Source organism: Diceros bicornis, chromosome 18 (genome assembly GCF_020826845.1).
Source record: "Diceros bicornis minor isolate mBicDic1 chromosome 18, mDicBic1.mat.cur, whole genome shotgun sequence".
Classification (NCBI taxonomy): Eukaryota; Metazoa; Chordata; class Mammalia; order Perissodactyla; family Rhinocerotidae; genus Diceros; species Diceros bicornis.
In genome coordinates this window covers 50,653,664-50,671,542 of record NC_080757.1, presented here as the reverse complement: position 1 = coordinate 50,671,542, position 17,879 = coordinate 50,653,664, and the positions used below count along the sequence as shown (strand labels likewise).

Genomic DNA, 17,879 nt, shown 5'->3' with positions numbered 1-17,879 from the left:
AAGCGGTGTGTCAGTGTGCACCTGGGATCCAAACCCGGGCCGCCAGCGCGGAGCGCGAGCACTTAACCGCTACACCACGGGGCTGGCCCCCTGAATAGTTTTTAAAAGGTTTTTCTTAGTTATTTAACATATAATTATATGATATATGTATAATTAGATATATATTAAATATATATAATATATAATATATATAATTCTTTCTTATAATAATACTGTCTTGAATTTATGTTGGAACTCTTTCTAGGAATGCACAGTGCCAAATAGCTGACCAACTCTTTGAGTCTAGATTTCCATGTCTGTAAAATGTAAGCTTTGGTTTAGATGCATGTTAAGGTTTCTCTGTGATTCTATGCTATTTTTATTGTAACGTGAAAAGGCATTTATTTTTATAATTCATTTTTTAATGCATAGAAACATTTGACATCACAGAATTTCTGACTATTTGACAAGCTTTCAAAAATAAGGGAAAATAAATTAGAATAGAAAAATCATAGTTGGGCAGAATATAGTAACTATAGCAATTGATATTTGATAAATTATAATTAACCTAATTAACCAAATAGCTGGATTTTTAAAAGCCCACGTATTTTTATTAGCATTCAGATGCTTTCTTCTCTTTTTATTTTATTTATGTTTTGTAGGCGAGCAATTCGAACTGCATTTAAAAACAAAAAACGGGCTGCTATTCTGACCACTCATTATATGGAGGAGGCAGAGGCTGTCTGTGACCGAGTGGCTATCATGGTGTCTGGGCGGTTAAGGTAGAAGTCTGAACAGCATGCCGTTTGGGGATGGGTGTGGGGAGGTGGATTTTTAATGTCATCATTTCAAAAACTTATAATAATACATAATAATTTAAATGTAAAAAAAATGTTTCCGTGTTTGAGTTTTTCAATCAGTTAGCTTTCTACAGAATTACTTGGAAATGTGTTTATTTTTTGAAAAAATGGCTAGCTGCTTTGCATTTGGAATTGGCTTAATTATTCAACAACTTGGAATGTTATTTTCAGGCATGATATTTGTTATTTTAAAAAATTGCTAGGCATTGTATTAGATTATAGCCCAAAGTATAAAATGAATATACATAAGTTCATACTTATATAAATAAATGATTGAATAAATAAATAAATGTGGGAGAAGAGGCAAATCTTCCTTGCAGAAAGATTTCAAATAATATATGTAGATACTAACCCCTCCAAGGGGGGAAGCTTAATCCCCTACCTCCCAAGTAGTCTGGACTTGGCCTGTCTCTTCTAATGCACAGAAAGGGGGAGAGAGTAACTTTACAGTAGAGAAACCTGACAAATACTACCTTAACCAGGCAATGTCATGTGGATGTCATGTACTGCCTGCTATGATGTGATAAGAAAGGTACTTTAGCTCTGTGGTCTCCAAAAACCTGTAACCCCAGTCTAATCGTGAGAAAAACGTCAGACTACTCCAAATTGAGGGACATTCTACCAAAACACTTGACCAGTTCTTCTCAAAACTGTCAAAGTCATGAAAAAGAAGAAAAGAGTAAGAAACTGTCACAGACCAGTGGGGACTAAGGAGACATGACAACTAAGTGCAATGTGGTATTCTGGATAGATCCTGGGACAGGAAAATGACGTGAGTGCAAAACTGGTGAAATCCAAATAAAGTCAAATAAAGTTAATAGTAATATACCAATATTGGTTTCTTAATTTTGACAAGCATACCATGGTAATATAAGATGATAAAATTAGGGAAACTAAAACTGCATGAGGGGTGTATGGAGACTCTCTTATTATATTTACAACTTTTCTGTAAATTTAAAAGTATTCCACCATAAACATTTTATTTAAATCATTCTTTAAGTGAGATATCATTCTTTGAAACTGTCAAATCATTTTATACCTGAATTTTCTTTTAAAAATTACTACAGATGTATTGGGACAGTCCAACATCTGAAGAGTAAATTTGGAAAAGGCTACTTTTTGGAAATTAAATTAAAGGACTGGATAGAAAACCTAGAAGTAGACCACCTTCAAAGAGAAATTCAGTATATTTTCCCAAATGCAAGCCGCCAGGAAAGGTAAAGATTTTGAAAATTTAGTTATATTTCTTTGTTTAGTAATAGTCATAAAAATTGGTTATTGTATTAAGGATTAGGAAAAAAAAGTCTGTATTATCACCGATATTGGACTAATGTAGTCAGATGGCTGGAATTTTATATCTAACTTAGTGTTAGATATAATCTAGATATAATATTTCAGTGTTTGATAGTATTTAAACTTTTTAAAGTTCTTGTTTAGTAGTTATGAGAGTTATTTTATTGTACATGGAAATACTTTAAGATTTCAAACAATTTTTATCTAATTAAGTATCAAAATGAGTTATTGGAGTTTAATTCTGAACTTTAAAAATTTTGAACTTTAGCTTTAGAACATAGTAGTAGTTATCTTTTAATTTTCCTACATTTTATCTTATTTTTCTTTTCAGTTTTTCTTCTATTTTGGCTTATAAAATTCCTAAGGAAGATGTTCAGTCCCTTTCACAATCTTTTGCTAAGCTAGAAGAAGGTAAGTAATATTTGAAAAACATTGCTAGGTAGCTTTCAAATTATAAAAGAATTTTATTTAAAAAGTCTGGAAGTTGGGACTCAGCTTATTATAGAAACTATAGTAAATAAGAAGATAACCTTTCATTAGTTTAATCTAAGATGTAGGTAAATACTAATATGTAGGGGTTTGGTAGATCAACTATATTGTAGTATAAACCTTTTCCTGTCTTTAGTAGACATCACCACAGTTTTTCACATTGTGTCTGTGAGGAAGTTCAGTGTAAGTAGTCCTCACTAATTCTGTCCGGAAGTGGGAGCATTGAGTTTCTTGAATCCTTACTTCGTATTGAGGCACAGAAATAGCGCTGGTGGCAAGACTCCAGTGGCAGCAGGAGAGAGGAGAGAATTCATAGTGCGGGAGGGTGGGCATTCCTAAAAGCTTTAAAGAAGCTTATTGAATCCTGGCATTTTTAAAGTAAATGGTAGTAGGATAAAGATATACTGGTGGCATAGAAAGAGGTAAGCTCCTGGATGGGGCAGGTATTCATATACAGGTTATTTTGTGGCATCTTTAAACGATGAAACAACCTATATTACTTGGTGATTTCTTTGTGATTCAAGAGAACACCTGAACTACTTAGGAAGAATTAAATTAAAGGAATGAATAGAAAACCAGAAAATTAGGTGTATTAGATTAGATTGCAAAAGGATCTGAAATAAATATAAAAAAGTATATAGACCTGTGAACAATATCCAGAGTCTAGTTCAAGAAGTCAAGAACAGGCTGTATTGGAATTGGGGAGTAGGAGATAGCAGGGATCGAAAGAAATCATGAAAAAAAGGAATAATGAGGAAGCAGATAGAAGAGGGTAAAGAGGAGACGCTTGGAAAAGGTGAAATAAGGCAAGTACATTAAATGTATAGTGCTTAGAGCTGTAGAGGAACTGTGCGAGGTGGGGGGGAGAGAAAGGAAGCAAGGTAGAGGAAAATATGTTTCGGCAGCTTCAAATTTAAATGAGTTGATTATAGAGATTTTTTTTAAAAAAACAGGTTGTTGGCTACTCAGTTACTGCCAATTAAGTGAAATATTGTTTTCATATTTTTTTTTCTCCAATATTTTTTTTTTTATTGATGTTTTAATGGTTTCTAACATTGTGAAATTTTGAGTTGTACATTTTTGTTTGTCCATCACCCCATATATGACTCCCTTCACCCCTTGTGCCCACCCCCCACCCCCACTGCCCGGGTAACCACAGTCCAGTTTTCTCTGTCCATGTGTTGGTTTATATTCCACATATGAGTGAGATCATACAGTGTTTGTCTTTCTCTTTCTGGCTTATTTCACTTAACATAATACGCTCCAGGCCCATCCATGTTGTTGCAAATGGGACGATTTTGTCTTTTTTTATGGCTGAGTAGTATTCCATTGTATATATATACCACATTTTCTTAATCCAGTCGTCAGTCGAGGGACACTTAGGTTGCTTCCACTTCTTGGCTATGGTGAATAATGCTGCAGTGAACATAGGGGTGCATAAGCCTCTTTGGATTGTTGATTTCAGGTGCATTGGATAGATTCCCAGTAGTGGGATGGCTGGATCATAGGGCATCTCTATTTTTAATTCTTTGAGGAATCTCCATACCGTTTTCCATAGAGGCTGCACCAATTTGCATTCCCACCAGCTGTGTATGAGGGTTCCTGTTTCTCCACATCCTCTCCAACATTTGTTGTTTTTTGTCTTGGTGATTATAGCCATTCTAACGGGCGTGAGGTGGTATCTTAGTGTTGTTTTGATTTGCATTTCCCTGATGATTAGTGATGTTGAGCATCTTTTCATGTGCCTATTGGCCATCTGTATATCTTCCTTGGAGAAGTGTCTGTTCATTTCCTCTGCCCATTTTTTGATCGGGTTGTTTGTTTTTTTGTTGTTCAATTGTGTGAGTTCTTTATATATTATGGAGATCAACCCCTTGTCAGATGTATGTTTTGCAGATATTCTCTCCCAGCTGGTTGGTTGTTTGTTCATCTTGATTCTGGTTTCATTTGTCTTATAAAAGCTCTTTAATCTGATAAAGTCCCACTTGTTTATTTTTTCTTTAGTTTCCCTAGTCTGGGTAGGCATGTCATCCGAAAAGATTCCTTTAAAACCAATGTCAAATAGTGTGTTGCCTATATTTTCTTCTATGAGTTTTATAGTTTCAGGTCTCACCTTCAGGTCTTTGATCCATTTTGAGTTAATTTTTGTGAATGGCGATAGCACATGGTCCACTTTCATTCTTTTGCATGTGGCTGTCCAGTTTTCCCAACACCATTTATTGAAGAGACTTTCCTTTCTCCATTGCATGTTCTTAGCACCTTTGTCGAAAATTAGCTGTCCGTATATGTGTGGTTTTATTTCTGGGCTTTCAATTCTGTTCCATTGATCTGTGTGTCTGTTTTTGTACCAGTACCATGCTGTTTTGATTACTATTGCTTTGTAGTATGTTTTGAAGTCAGGAATTGTGATGCCTCCTGCTTTGTTCTTTTTCTTTAGGATTTCTTTAGCTATTCGGGGTCTTTTGTTGCCCCATATAAATTTTAGTATTCTTTTTTCTATTTCTGTGAAGAATGTCATTGGGATTCTGATTGGGATTGCATTGAATCTGTAGATTGCTTTACGTAATATAGACATTTTAACTATGTTTATTCTTCCAATCCACGTGCATGGGATATCTTTCCATTTCTTTATGTCATCGTGGATTTCCCTCAATAATGTCTTGTAGTTCTCATTGTATAGGTCCTTCACCTCCTTGGTAAGATTTATTCCTAGGTATTTTATTCTTTTTGATGCAATTGTAAATGGTATTATCTTTTTGAGCTCTCTTTCTGTTAGTTCATTATTAGCATATAGAAATGCAACTGATTTTTGTAGATTGATTTTGTACCCTGCAACTTTGCTGTAGTTGTTGATTGTTTCTAACAGTTTTCCAACAGATTCTTTAGGGTTTTCTATATATACAATCATGTCATCTGCAAATAGTGAGAGTTTCACTTCTTCGTTACCTATTTGGATTCCTTTTATTCCTTTTTCTTGCCTAATTGCTCTGGCCAAAACCTCCAGTACTATGTTGAACAGGAGTGGTGAGAGTGGGCAGCCCTGCCTCGTTCCTGTTCTCAGAGGAATGGCTTTCAGTCTTTCCCCGTTGAGTATGATGTTAGCTGTGGGTTTGTCATATATGGCCTTTATTATGTTGAGGTACTTTCCTTCTATTCCCATTTTATTGAGAGTTTTTATCATAAATGGATGTTGTATCTTGTCAAATGCCTTCTCTGCGTCTATTGAGACGATCATGTGGTTTTTATTCTTTGTTTTGTTGATGTGATGTATCACGTTGATTGATTTGTGGATGTTGAACCATCCCTGCGTCTCTGGTATAAATCCCACTTGATCATGGTGTATGATCTTTTTGATATATTGTTGTATTCGGTTTGCCAATATTTTGTTGAGGATTTTTGCATCAATGTTCATCAGCGATATTGGCCTGTAATTTTCTTTCTTTGTATTGTCTTTGTCTGGTTTTGGTATCAGGGTAATGTTGGCCTCATAGAATGATTCAGGAAGTGTTCCATCTTCCTCTATTTTTTGGAATAGTTTGAGAAGGATGGGTATTAAATCTTCTTTGAATGTTTGGTAAAATTCACTGGAGAAGCCATCTGGTCCTGGACTTTTATTTTTTGGGAGGTTTTTGATTACTATTTCAATCTCTTTACTTGTTATTGGTCTATTCAGATTCTCCATTTCTTCTTGGTTCAATTTTGGGAGGTTGTATAAGTCTAAGAATTTATCCATTTCTTCTAGATTGTCCAATTTGTTGGCATATAATTTCTCATAGTATTCTCTTATAATCCTCTGTATTTCCATGGTATCCGTTGTAATTTCTCCTCTTTCATTTCTAATTTTATTTACTTGAGCCTTTTCTCTTTTTTTCTTAGTAAGCCTGGCTAAGGGTTTGTCTATTTTGTTTATCTTCTCGAAGAACCAACTCTTTGTTTCATTAATCCTTTCTACTGTTTTTTTGGTCTCAATATCATTTATTTCTGCTCTGATTTTTATTATTTCTCTCCTTCTGCTGGCTTTGGGCTTTGTTTGTTCTTCTTTTTCTAGTTCTGTTAGGTGTAATTTAAGGTTGCCTATTAGGGCTTTTTCTTGTTTGTTAAGGTGGGCTTGTATCGCTATGAGTTTCCCTCTCAGGACCGCTTTTACTGCATCCCATATGGTTTGATATGGCATGTTATCATTTTCGTTTGTTTCCAGATAGTTTTTGATTTCTCCTTTAATTTCATCAATGATCCATTGGTTGTTCAGTAGCATGTTGTTTAATCTCCACATTTTTGTCACTTTCCCAGTTTTTTTTTCCTGGTTCATTTCCAGTTTCATAGCCTTATGGTCTGAAAAGATGCTTGTTATGATTTCAATCTTCTTAAATTTATTGAGGCTTGCTTTGTTTCCCAACATATGGTCTATCCTAGAGAATGTTCCATGCGCGCTTGAGAAGAATGTGTAGTCAGCTGTTTTTGGGTGGAGTGCTCTGTATATGTCTACTAGGTCCATCTCGTCCAGTTTTTCATTTAAGTCTAATATTTCTTTATTAACTTTTTGTCTGGATGATCTATCCATTGCTGTAAGTGGGGTGTTAAGATCCCCTACTATTATTGTGTTGTTGTTGATTTCTCCTTTTAGGTTTGTTAATAGTTGTTTTATGTACATTGGTGCTCCTATGTTGGGTGCATATATATTTATAAGTGATACGTCTTCTTGATGGAGTGTCCCTTTTATCATTATATATTTCCCTTCTTTGTCTTTCTTAACCTGTTTTATCTTGAAGTCTACTTTGTCTGATATGAGTATGGCAACACCTGCTTTCTTTTGTTTGCCGTTAGCTTGGAGTATTGTCTTCCATCCTTTCACTCTGAGCCTGTGCTTGTCTTTAGTGCTAAGATGTGTTTCCTGAAGGCAGCATATTGTTGGGTCTTGCTTTTTAATCCATCCTGCCACTCTGTATCTTTTGATTGGAGAGTTCAATCCATTTACATTTAGGGTAATTATTGAAATATGAGGGCTGAATGTTGCTGTTTTGTCACTTATTTTCTGGTTCTTTTGCATTTCCTTTGTTTCTTGTCCCATTTGTTTTGGACTGCCAATTCAGTTTGGTTGTTCTGTCTTATGATTCTTCTAGTTTTCTCTTTGTTTATCATATGTGGTTTGTTTTGATTATTTGTTTAGTGGTTACCTTGAGGTTTGGGCAAAAAATCTTGTGTATGAGATAGTCCATTATCTGATAGCCTCCTATTTCCTTATACTAAGTCAATTCAGTCACTTTCCTCTTCCCCTTCTAAGTTGCTCTTGTTATACCTTATTCTGTCTTGTGTTGTGGCTGTGTGTTTACAGTGATGAGGTTAAATTTATTTTTGGTGAATTTCTTCCTTTGATCTTTGAGTTTAGTATTTAAGTGGTTGCTAACCTATTCCGGTAAAGATCTACTATTTCTCTGATTTTGTCTACCTACTTTTCTCCTTACTCCAAGCTTTGTGTTCCCTTTCTCTTCTTTTTTTCAGGCCTGAGGGCCTTCTTGAGTATTTCTTGTAGTGGGGGTCTCATGGCCATGAACTCCCTTAGCTTTTGTTTATCTGGGAGAGTTACTATTTCTCCATCATATTTGAAGGATATTTTTGCTGGATAGAGTATTCTTGGCTGAAAGTTTTTGTCTTTTAGTATTTTGAATATATCATTCCAGTCTCTTCTAGCCTGAAAAGTTTCTGTTGAGAAATCCGCTGAGAGCCTGATGGGAGTTCCTTTGTACGTTATTTTTTGTTTTTTTTCTAGCTGCCCTTAATGTTGTTTCTTTGTCGTTGACCCTGGCTAGCCTTACCACTAGGTGTCGTGGTGAAGGCCTTTGTCTGTTAATATATATAGGCGTCCTGTTGGCTTCGCTTACTGGTATTTCCTGCTCCTTCCCCAGATTTGGGAAATTTTCAGCTATTATTTCCTTGAATAGGCTCTCTGTTCCTCTTTCCCTCTCCTCTCCCTCAGGAATACCTATAATTCTTATGTTACATTTTCTAATAGAGTCAGATATTTCTCGGAGTCTTTCTTCATTTCTTTTTAGTCTTAGTTCTCTCTCTTCTGCCATCTGGAGTATATCTGTATTCCTATCCTCTAAAGTACTAATTCTTTCCTCCATATTGTCAGCTCTGTTCTTTAAAGATTCCAGATTCTCCTTTATCTCCTCCATTGTGTTCTTCATCTCCATCAGCACTGATTGGTTTTTCTTTATGATTTCAATCTCTTTTGTGAAGAAACTCCTAATCTCATTTAATTGTTTGTCTGTGTTGTCTCGTATTTCGTTGAGTGTTTTTATGATAGCTATTTTGAAATCTCTGTCATTTAGTTTATGGATTTCTGTGTCTTTGGGGTTGATTTCTGGGTGCTTGTCATTTTGTTTCTGGTCTGGTGATTTCATATATTTTTGCATTGTGGTTCCTGTGTTGGTTTTGATTTTCCTCATCCTGGAAGTCTCTGGTTGCAATTTCCACCTGCCGCCACTGTCTGGTGGTAAAGGGCTGTGTAGTCTAAGCCCCCTGCGCTCTGCCCTAGTTTTTCTGCTGCGATCTGCAGTTTTTTTTTTTTTTTTTTTTTCCCCCGCTGCGATCCACGGGTCCAGTCCAGTTTGTTCAGGTCTGCCTCAGATCGCTAGGTCTGGTCGAGCTGCAGACTCCGGGTTGCGGGGAGGGGGGAGCTCTCTCTTTTGCCCTCTGGGTCTCTGACGTGGGAGGCTTCTCGTTTGCCCCTCTTTATCTGCTCTCTGGGGTGCTCAGATGTTGATGGTAGCCCTGTGGCTCCTCTGAGCCCTCTGTGCGGGAGTTTCCCACTGGCTGAGAGAGCCCGAAGAGCTACAGTTTCCCACCGAGGGCCGCCCCTCTCCCCTCTCTGGGAGCCGCGCGGACCGGGATCGCTGATCTGATGGGGAGGGAGCGGAGTTCTCCTTACCTCTCCCCACTTCCTCCGGGGGCCCAGCATGTTCCGCTCTCAGATGTGCGGCAGTGTGGATCCCTCCGCTCTAGGTTTTCACTGTCTGGGATTCCGTTGTTGGTCTGTGGCTGTTGCTTTTGTTGTATCTTGTGGGGGAAGAATTCACAGGAAAGCTCACTCCGCCATGATGCTGACGTCACTCTGTTTTCATATTTTAATAGCTAAACATACTTTTGCCATTGAAGAATATAGCTTTTCTCAAGCAACATTGGAACAGGTACTATAATGTTAAATTTTTAAAAATTCTTTTATTGAAAAAAGTGTCTAATATTTAATTGTTTAGGTTTATATTGTAGAGGGAGGGAGTTTGGGAACCAAAGACAAGGTGTTACAGGATATTCTTAAACTTTGTATAATTTTAAACAACTTTAGGTTCTTCACTTATTTTGAATAGCTGAATTTTTTTCATTTTAGTAAAGAAAACTGATCATGATGATGGTATTTCATATTAGCATATCTGAAGTTACATTGGATAAATATTTATAAATTATTTTTTTATGACGGTGCTACTTAAATATATTAATCAGAAAACAAGTAATCTATTAATCCTCTAAAATAATGTTCATCTTTGTATGTGCTTAATGGAGATTATTCTGTTTAAGTAATGTTTATAGCAATAAATCTCTTGATACTTGACTTGTCAATGTAATTAGATATAACTTTATACCATTTCTGATTTAGTTAAAAATTCTTGATACAGAATACTGTATTCATTTATTTATTTTCATTTAGGTTTTTGTAGAACTCACTAAAGAACAAGAGGAAGAAGATAATAGTTGTGGAACTTTAAACAGCACACTTTGGTGGGAAAGAACACAGGAAGACAGAGTAGTATTTTAAATGTGAATTTATATTGCTGAGTCTGCGTATTGAATTTTTTTTCACTCTATTTTCACTTTGGTTTAAGCAGTGTGTTATTTGAGTGGTGACTGAAGAACCATGAAAGCACTTGGGATTTTCCTAAGTTCCTTAACTGAATGCTGTGGTTGTGTTTTGCTTTTCTTCAAATAAAACTTATGTCTAATTAATTGAAACTGCATGTTTGTATCTGAAATATGTTGAACTATAGTCTGTATGTGAAGCTGAAAATATTTACTTTTTTACCTTTCAAAAACAGTGCTTCTAAATTTATGATTTAAAAAATAGTGATAGAATAATTTTATTTTGAACAGTTACCTTCATTTTTAAGTTCATACCATCTTGTTATGTAAGTATATATGTGTCAATCTAAAGATAAAACTAATACGTAAATAGTACATAGAAAAGAGACATAAAGCAAAAGTTTCTTTTCCTTTTTAATTTCTAAAAGAAACTTTGAATGGAAGTTGGCATCCAAAAGCTCAAGCACAAACACGAGACAATCTCAGTGCAGATAGAGGTTTGCGGGAAGTGACACTCACTAGGTGGCACTCATCAATCATAAATGAAATGAGACCTTGTTCTAGTAGGTGATTTTAGACATAGGTAACTTAGGTATTTGAAGTTACATTTCTTTTGCTTACAGTAACATTCAGAGGTGTTTTAATTATTATAATTAAGGGAAGACTATGTCTAGGATCTTATTATGTAATAGTCTGTCTGTGGCTAGAATGACAGATGTCTATAGAGTTCGAAGAATTAGCCGTACCTTTTCCTCCACCCCTCCATGGAAGACAGAAATTTTTTTTGTCATTTTTCTTCCAAAAGCACATTTTATTTTATTCTAGAATAAAATAATTTGTTGGGTAATCATTTTTATCGGTAAACTTTGTTATTTGAGTCTCTCTCTCCTGTATAGAGTTTTAAGTATATCAGTGTGTAGATTCATTTAGTAACTCACCTCAGATTCACTTTGGAACATGGTGGGATGTAAATGAACTTTTGGGGTTTAAATTAAGGATTAGAAGCAAACTATACATAATTCTCTTTAATAAGAAACCGGAATTTCACTCTGTGAAATCCAGAGTTGAAGTGAGGTTATGGTTCATGCAATCTTAGAAATACTTCCTTGTAGAACCCATATATGGACTATAGGTATAATATAGTATAAATAATACTAGTTGACATTATATTTCAACCAGATGAATGAAAGTTTTAACTTTGCAAAAACAAATATATTGGGAGTGTGATTATTGCATTACAAAGAGTCTTAAAAAACAACAGCAACAACAGAAGAATTTGGTACTGAGTTACTTTAAATAGCCAAACCCTTTAATGAAGTTATTAGCTATTTAACCTAGGTAAACCTTAATAAAGTTTTAGCTCTACTGTGTAATAGGACATCTGTGATTTTAGGCTCTAGCAGCTGATTTAAATAGTATTCCCTTTTCAGTCTTGGTACAGGGTAGGTGACTGATATTTTCTCCATTGCTTTGGCAACTGCTGTACACCTTCCTAAAGAACCTACCTTACCAGCTGTCTCAGAGGTTTTCTAACTAATCTAAATGAGCTGCCTTACAGTCTCTGCTTGGATTTTACAACCTACAGCTAGGTTATTTCTCCTTGTAAGATTTAGTTGGCATTAGTTTTTAGTCTTTTATTATCAAGTGACAGTCCCTTGCCTCATAATACCAAGCTTTTGGATTCTTCACTTGGAATCTCACTTTTACATCTTTAGTAAAAGTTGTAACTTTACTCAGCTTCAGTACTGCATGATGAATCCAATTCAAGACACATTTGAAAGAAAATCTTTACCTTTGTAGATAAATTAATAAATAGCACATTGCATTTTCTAAGCAAGTCAATGCTAAATGGTGCCATAAATTTACAGAGATATCTTTTTGTATCTATTGTTCATTTAATTCCCAGGGGCTTCTCTTTTGAGATGTGTTTTTGTAGCTATAGATTACCTTGAACACTTAAGCTCAGCGTAAGAAACAAAACTATAGTTTACTAGGGCAGTCACTGAAAAGGTAGCTTTTTAGAACCTGACCGTACTGAGAAAGATGTTATTTTACTTTATTTATTATTATTATTTTTTTGTGAGGAAGATCAGTCCTGAGCTAACATCCATGCCAATCCTCCTCTTTTTGCTGAGGAAGACCGGCCCTGCACTAACATCCAGGCCGATCTTCCTCCATTTTATGTGGGACACCGCCGCAGCATGGCCTGACAAGCAGTGAGTCCGTGCGCGCCCGGGATACAAACCCCTGGCCGCCAACAGCAGAGCGCATGCGCTTAACAGCTACACCAGGGGGCCGCCCCCAGATGTGTTATTTTAAAATAGAGCATGACTAACGTAGAATGTTACCTGCTTTTGCACGTTGATTTGGTCACCTTCACTTTACATCTGTGTGTGATCAATGTAAAGTAAAATTTTTTTCTGGCAGAGTGAAAGTTGAGATTATGCTGATTAGTCATAATCATGTTCCTATCTATTATGTCCATTCAGTTACTTTACTATTATTGTACTCTTGTAAGCATTTTTTAAAAAAGACATTTGATTTAATTTTCAAAAATTTTTACATACTTAGAGTGAATCTATTTTGGTCATGAATTAAATTATTTGTAGGAATGTTCTGTTGCCTTTTTCACAGTAATAAAACCTTTCCTATTCAGAAGCTTCAGAAGCATAATTTAACTAATAGGAAAGCAAGGGTAAGTGGGGTGGGAAGAAAAGGAGACAGAAAGTCAAATGTGAAGTTTATCTTTATTTACAGTTTTTGAACATATATATTACTTTATTTCAAAATGTCTTAAATTTTTGGTCTCAAAACTTTTCTGTACCAATACAAATAAATATAAATACATATATTAGGCAAAAGTTGGAAAAAACGGCATCACCTAGCTTATGTTTTCCATTCACAATCAAATTTTAAAAGTAAAGTCCGGACTTCACCGAGTGATGTGGTTACTGACTAATAAGGCAAACCTCTGTCTGCAGCAGTTAAGACCCAAGTAGTTGGTAACAGTGAAAAACAGGATGAGTGTACTTTACATTTCACTTTGTGGGCTCTTAATTTTTTTCCGGTTGTTCTCAGTATAAGGCTGTAGGTTTTCTTTAAAAGCATTTTTTCCTTTAAACTGGCACAAACTACCTTAAGTCAATATTTTTATTTTAATCGTTAAAATATCATTAGGGTAATTTAATTCAGTAGACATTTTAGTGACTATGTTTCAAGCAGTGGGTTCTTTGGGTAGAAAGATGACTATCACTTTTGGCCCTGTAAGATCTTACAGTCTAGTAGGAGGAAGATAGATACTTATATAACTAACTATAATATAATATGACAGATGCTTTGCTAGTGCTACTAACACTATTTCATTGGAGCATAATTAATTCTGTTTAGGGTAAGTGTTGTCATTGTTTTTATTGTTCTCTTGGTCACACAGCATTTCATTCTGATTGTCCTCTGAGTTTGATGAAATACCATACTGTATTTTCATGTAACACATAAATAGGCATTAATTTTTGAAAAATAGAAATGCTTATCCTTAATGTATTTTTAATATTGCTGACATTGATTTTTCATTTTCTTTTTTGAAAGAACATTTATATATAATGAAAGAATTTATTCTCAGGTGAATAATTTTATATCAGCTATTCTTATAAGGTAAAAGTTTACTTATTTTTTATTCATGTGTTATATGTAATTAATTCTCAGTGCTGCCCTTTAAGAAAAATAAATATTATTATATTATTAGTAATAAGCTTTAAGAACTGAAAATGTAAGACAACTCTTCATTTTGTATACTGAAATTGATTCTTTGTTATTTAGTATTGATAAATGAATAATGAGTGGCTCATATTAAAAATGAAGGAAAAACCTGACACTATAATTGTTAGTAATTTTTTAAGTATCTGAGGGACGTTTTCAAGTACAGAAAGTACATTGACAGTTACTGTGTTTTAATTCACATTTATATTTTAAATTTAAATTAGATACGCTTGTAGAGCTTTTTATCTCAAGTCTGCTGAAAATATAAAGCAATCATTTTCACTTACATTTTATTACATTTAGCAGATTAAACTATTCCCAAGTATTTAACACTGCTTACATATTTATCAATTTCCCTTTGAATTTTTGAATAAATTTAATTCTCTCAAATACTTGGGCAAGATTTTAAATTTAAGGAACAAATTCTTCCCAAGCGCCTATGCAACTCTTGCAAATCTAATTAATCTACTTTTAAAATTAAGCACATCAACTTCTTAGTAATTTCAAGCATCTTAAAAATAGACAACATACACAAAACTGCATGATTGGAATGCTTCCTCTCACACTTCCGTGAATACAGGATTCCAGAAAAAGTACACAGAAATTTGAAGTAATTTTCTTTTCACTATGCTACACATAAACTTTCCCAGGGTTACACATTTACCAGTGAGAGGGCCATCTCAGGTCACGAAAGTTTATACCTTGATTACTTGAGACTAGGAGATGGGTACTGGTTAGGTTGCTCAGTTAATGTTTGGAACTGATCAAGGGCTATCTGTAAAGTAAACTAAATGCTAATGAAAGCATAAAACCTGGATCTACCTTCAAAGAGTAAGCTGGCAACTGTTAGGTGGCCCTTCTTTTAGGTTTAAGCTTTGACCTTTTGAACTTTCAGCTGTGGCTTAAAGTAAGTTTCAGGTTTTTGCAACCTAGTATTTTTCCTTAAGATATCAGTTAAGTTTTATTGTTAGGTGTTATCTAAATTCTTGATAATAGAATTTTCCAAGGTTCTATGTTGTGACTGTAGCCTAACCTTCTTAATTAAAGACTAGCTAAATGAATCCCTCACTTGGGTTGCAATTTTATTTCCCTTTGTGTTTTGTAATTCTTATATGTATCATTAAATGCAATATTATGGTCATTTAACAGAATGAGAGCATTATTGTTTTGGCTCACCTTATCTAATTTTTATTTATTAATGTCTTTGTCACAGTTGTAGGAAAAAGTACTGAATGCTGATTATGTTGTTTACATATTGGCTAGTAATTTCTTTGGCCAAGTTATACTATTGATATTATTATGTAATTATTATGTAGTTGTATTTGTTTTCTTTTGACTACTTTCAAACAGTATGTGAAATCAAGTTTGTGATTGAATGAGATCAAAATTATTCTTGGTCAAGCTTTACAAATTGATAAACCCTGAATTCTAATGTCATGTTTCTTAATTTTTCAAGATATTTTTGCTTTAATTTTTATTTTTATTTTTATTTTTTTATTATTATTTTTTTTTGTGAGGAGATCAGCCCTGTGCTAACATCTGCCAATCCTTCTCTTTTTTTTTTTTTTTTTGGTTGCTAAGGAAGACTGGCCCTGGGCTAACATCTGTGCCCATCTTCCTCCACTTTATATGGGACACTGCCACAGCATGGCTTGCCAAGCAGTGCGTTGGTGCGCACCCGGGATCCGAACCGGCGAACCCCGGGCTGCTGCAGTGGAGCACGCGCACTTAACCGCTTGTGCCACCCGGCTGGCCCCGCTTTAATTTTTAAATGAATAGGTGATACATGTAACACCTTCAAAATTTAAAAGTAAAGAGTGAAAAGTAAGTCATCCTGCTCTCTGGCTCTCCAAGAAAAGAGTAAATATTCCTATAGAGTAAAAAATGGAAGTTCTGGTCTTCAGATACATGCAGATACAGTTTTTATTTGGCTGGTTAAAGAAATACAACTTAAAAAGGGTGACTGTAACCACTCAGTATGCATATCCATGGTAGTGTCCACAATCTTTAAGGTTTAATCAAAGATTGCGTTTCCATATCTTGTGTATTCACAAGTATTTTATTGCATGCCTATTACGAGTCAAGCACTGTTATAAACACTGAGGATACATTATTGAAGCAATAAACAAAAATCTTTGCCCTCACTGAACTTTTGTTATAGTAGAGTGAGACAAACTACTAAGAAATGCATAATGTGTGGGTGAAAAAGGGAGATAAGGAGTGTTGGAGCCAGAGTGGGTGTTGCAGGTGAGACCACTCTGAGATGGTGACAACACACTGAGAAGGTGAGCTGGTGAAAAAGCATTATAGACGGAAGGAACAGCAAGTACAAAGGCCCTGGGGCAGTGTGTGTGTGTAGCATATTTGAGAGAGAGAGAAACAGGACCAGTGAGGCATGAGTGGACTGATCAAGGGAACAGGAGTGGAAGATGGGATCAGAGAGAGATCAGAGGGCCCTTATGGACATTGTATGGACTTGAGTTAGATCACAAGTCATTGGAGGATTTTGAGTAGAGGAGTGACATCATCTGACATAATTGAATAGGAACAATTGAGCTGCTGTGTTGAAGATAAATGGATGTGGGGTGTGGGAGGGGGTGGGAAGTACGGGAGACCTCTTAGGAGGCTACTGCATTTGATTAGGCAAGAGGTTAAGATGAGTTGAATCAGAAGTGCTAAGAAGTGCATGTGGGAAGAAGTGGATTGTCAGTGTTTTGAAGGTGGAGATAGGATGTGGGGTGTGGGAGAGTCACTCCAAGTTTTTTTGTCTGAGTACTGGAAGAGTGGAACTGTCATCAGTTCTCTCTCTGACCCCATCTTCTGCTGGTATCGTCAGATGGGCTGAAGACCATAGACGTTCAGGATTAAGGATGTGGAGGAAAGATCAGGAGCCAGTTTCGGACCTAAGTTTCAGACGCTCCTTAGACATTCAAGTGGACATGTCCGGTAGGCAAAGGAAGGGAACATCTGTGGCAGCGTTAGATTTGGAGCACATCCTTAAGCTGCGAGTCAGGTGGGTATTGAGCAGTAGAGTAAGAAGTGCAGAAGGTCCTGGCCGTAGTGAAATAACTAAGGTACACTGCCAAAAGGCAAGAATCCCACCCAGAGTAAGGAAATTCTAAGAACAGATTTGAGACCCAATGGACTCAAGTATTGGCTACAGAGGAATTGAAAAGAAGAAAGTTGTGAAGTGCACAGGACCAGACTGCTGGGAAGGAGGGAGACAATTTTGACAGGGGAGCCGTCCACTGGAGACTTGCTAATATAAAGCAGGCAACTGAAGTGTTCTACAGAAAAGTTAGTATCCGAGTCAGAAGACCACCAAAATCTCCTCATGGTACTATTTGCTAAAGGAACTGTTTAATTTTACCAACAGAAGAGTGCTCTTGGGCCGGCCGTGTGGCTTAGTGGTTAAGTGCACGCGCTCCGCTCCTGGCGGCCCAGGTTCGGATCCCGGGCGCGCACCAACGCACCGCTTCTCCGGCCATGCTGAGGCCGCGTCCCACATACAGCAACTAGAAGGATGTGCAGCTATGACATGCAACTATCTACTGGGGCTTTGGGGGGAAAAAAAGGAGGAGGATTGGCAATAGATGTTAGCTCAGAGCCGGTCTTCCTCAGCAAAAAGAGGAGGATTAGCACGGATGT

At 36.0% G+C, this 17,879-nt stretch overlaps 1 protein-coding gene across 2 annotated transcripts in view; it reads left to right on the top strand.

The window, feature by feature from the left end:
- The window catches only part of ABCA5 (ATP binding cassette subfamily A member 5), a 78,328-nt gene extending 67,695 nt beyond the window's left edge, over positions 1-10,633 (top strand). For both annotated transcript variants that reach the window (XM_058561442.1, XM_058561443.1), the window contains 5 exons: positions 642-761; positions 1,907-2,056; positions 2,464-2,543; positions 9,756-9,811; positions 10,327-10,633. In XM_058561442.1, the coding sequence (XP_058417425.1) occupies positions 642-761; positions 1,907-2,056; positions 2,464-2,543; positions 9,756-9,811; positions 10,327-10,434 (514 nt within the window). In that variant the 3' untranslated portion in view covers positions 10,435-10,633. The remainder of the gene's footprint in view (positions 1-641; positions 762-1,906; positions 2,057-2,463; positions 2,544-9,755; positions 9,812-10,326) is intronic.
- The last annotated feature ends 7,246 nt before the right edge of the window (positions 10,634-17,879 follow it).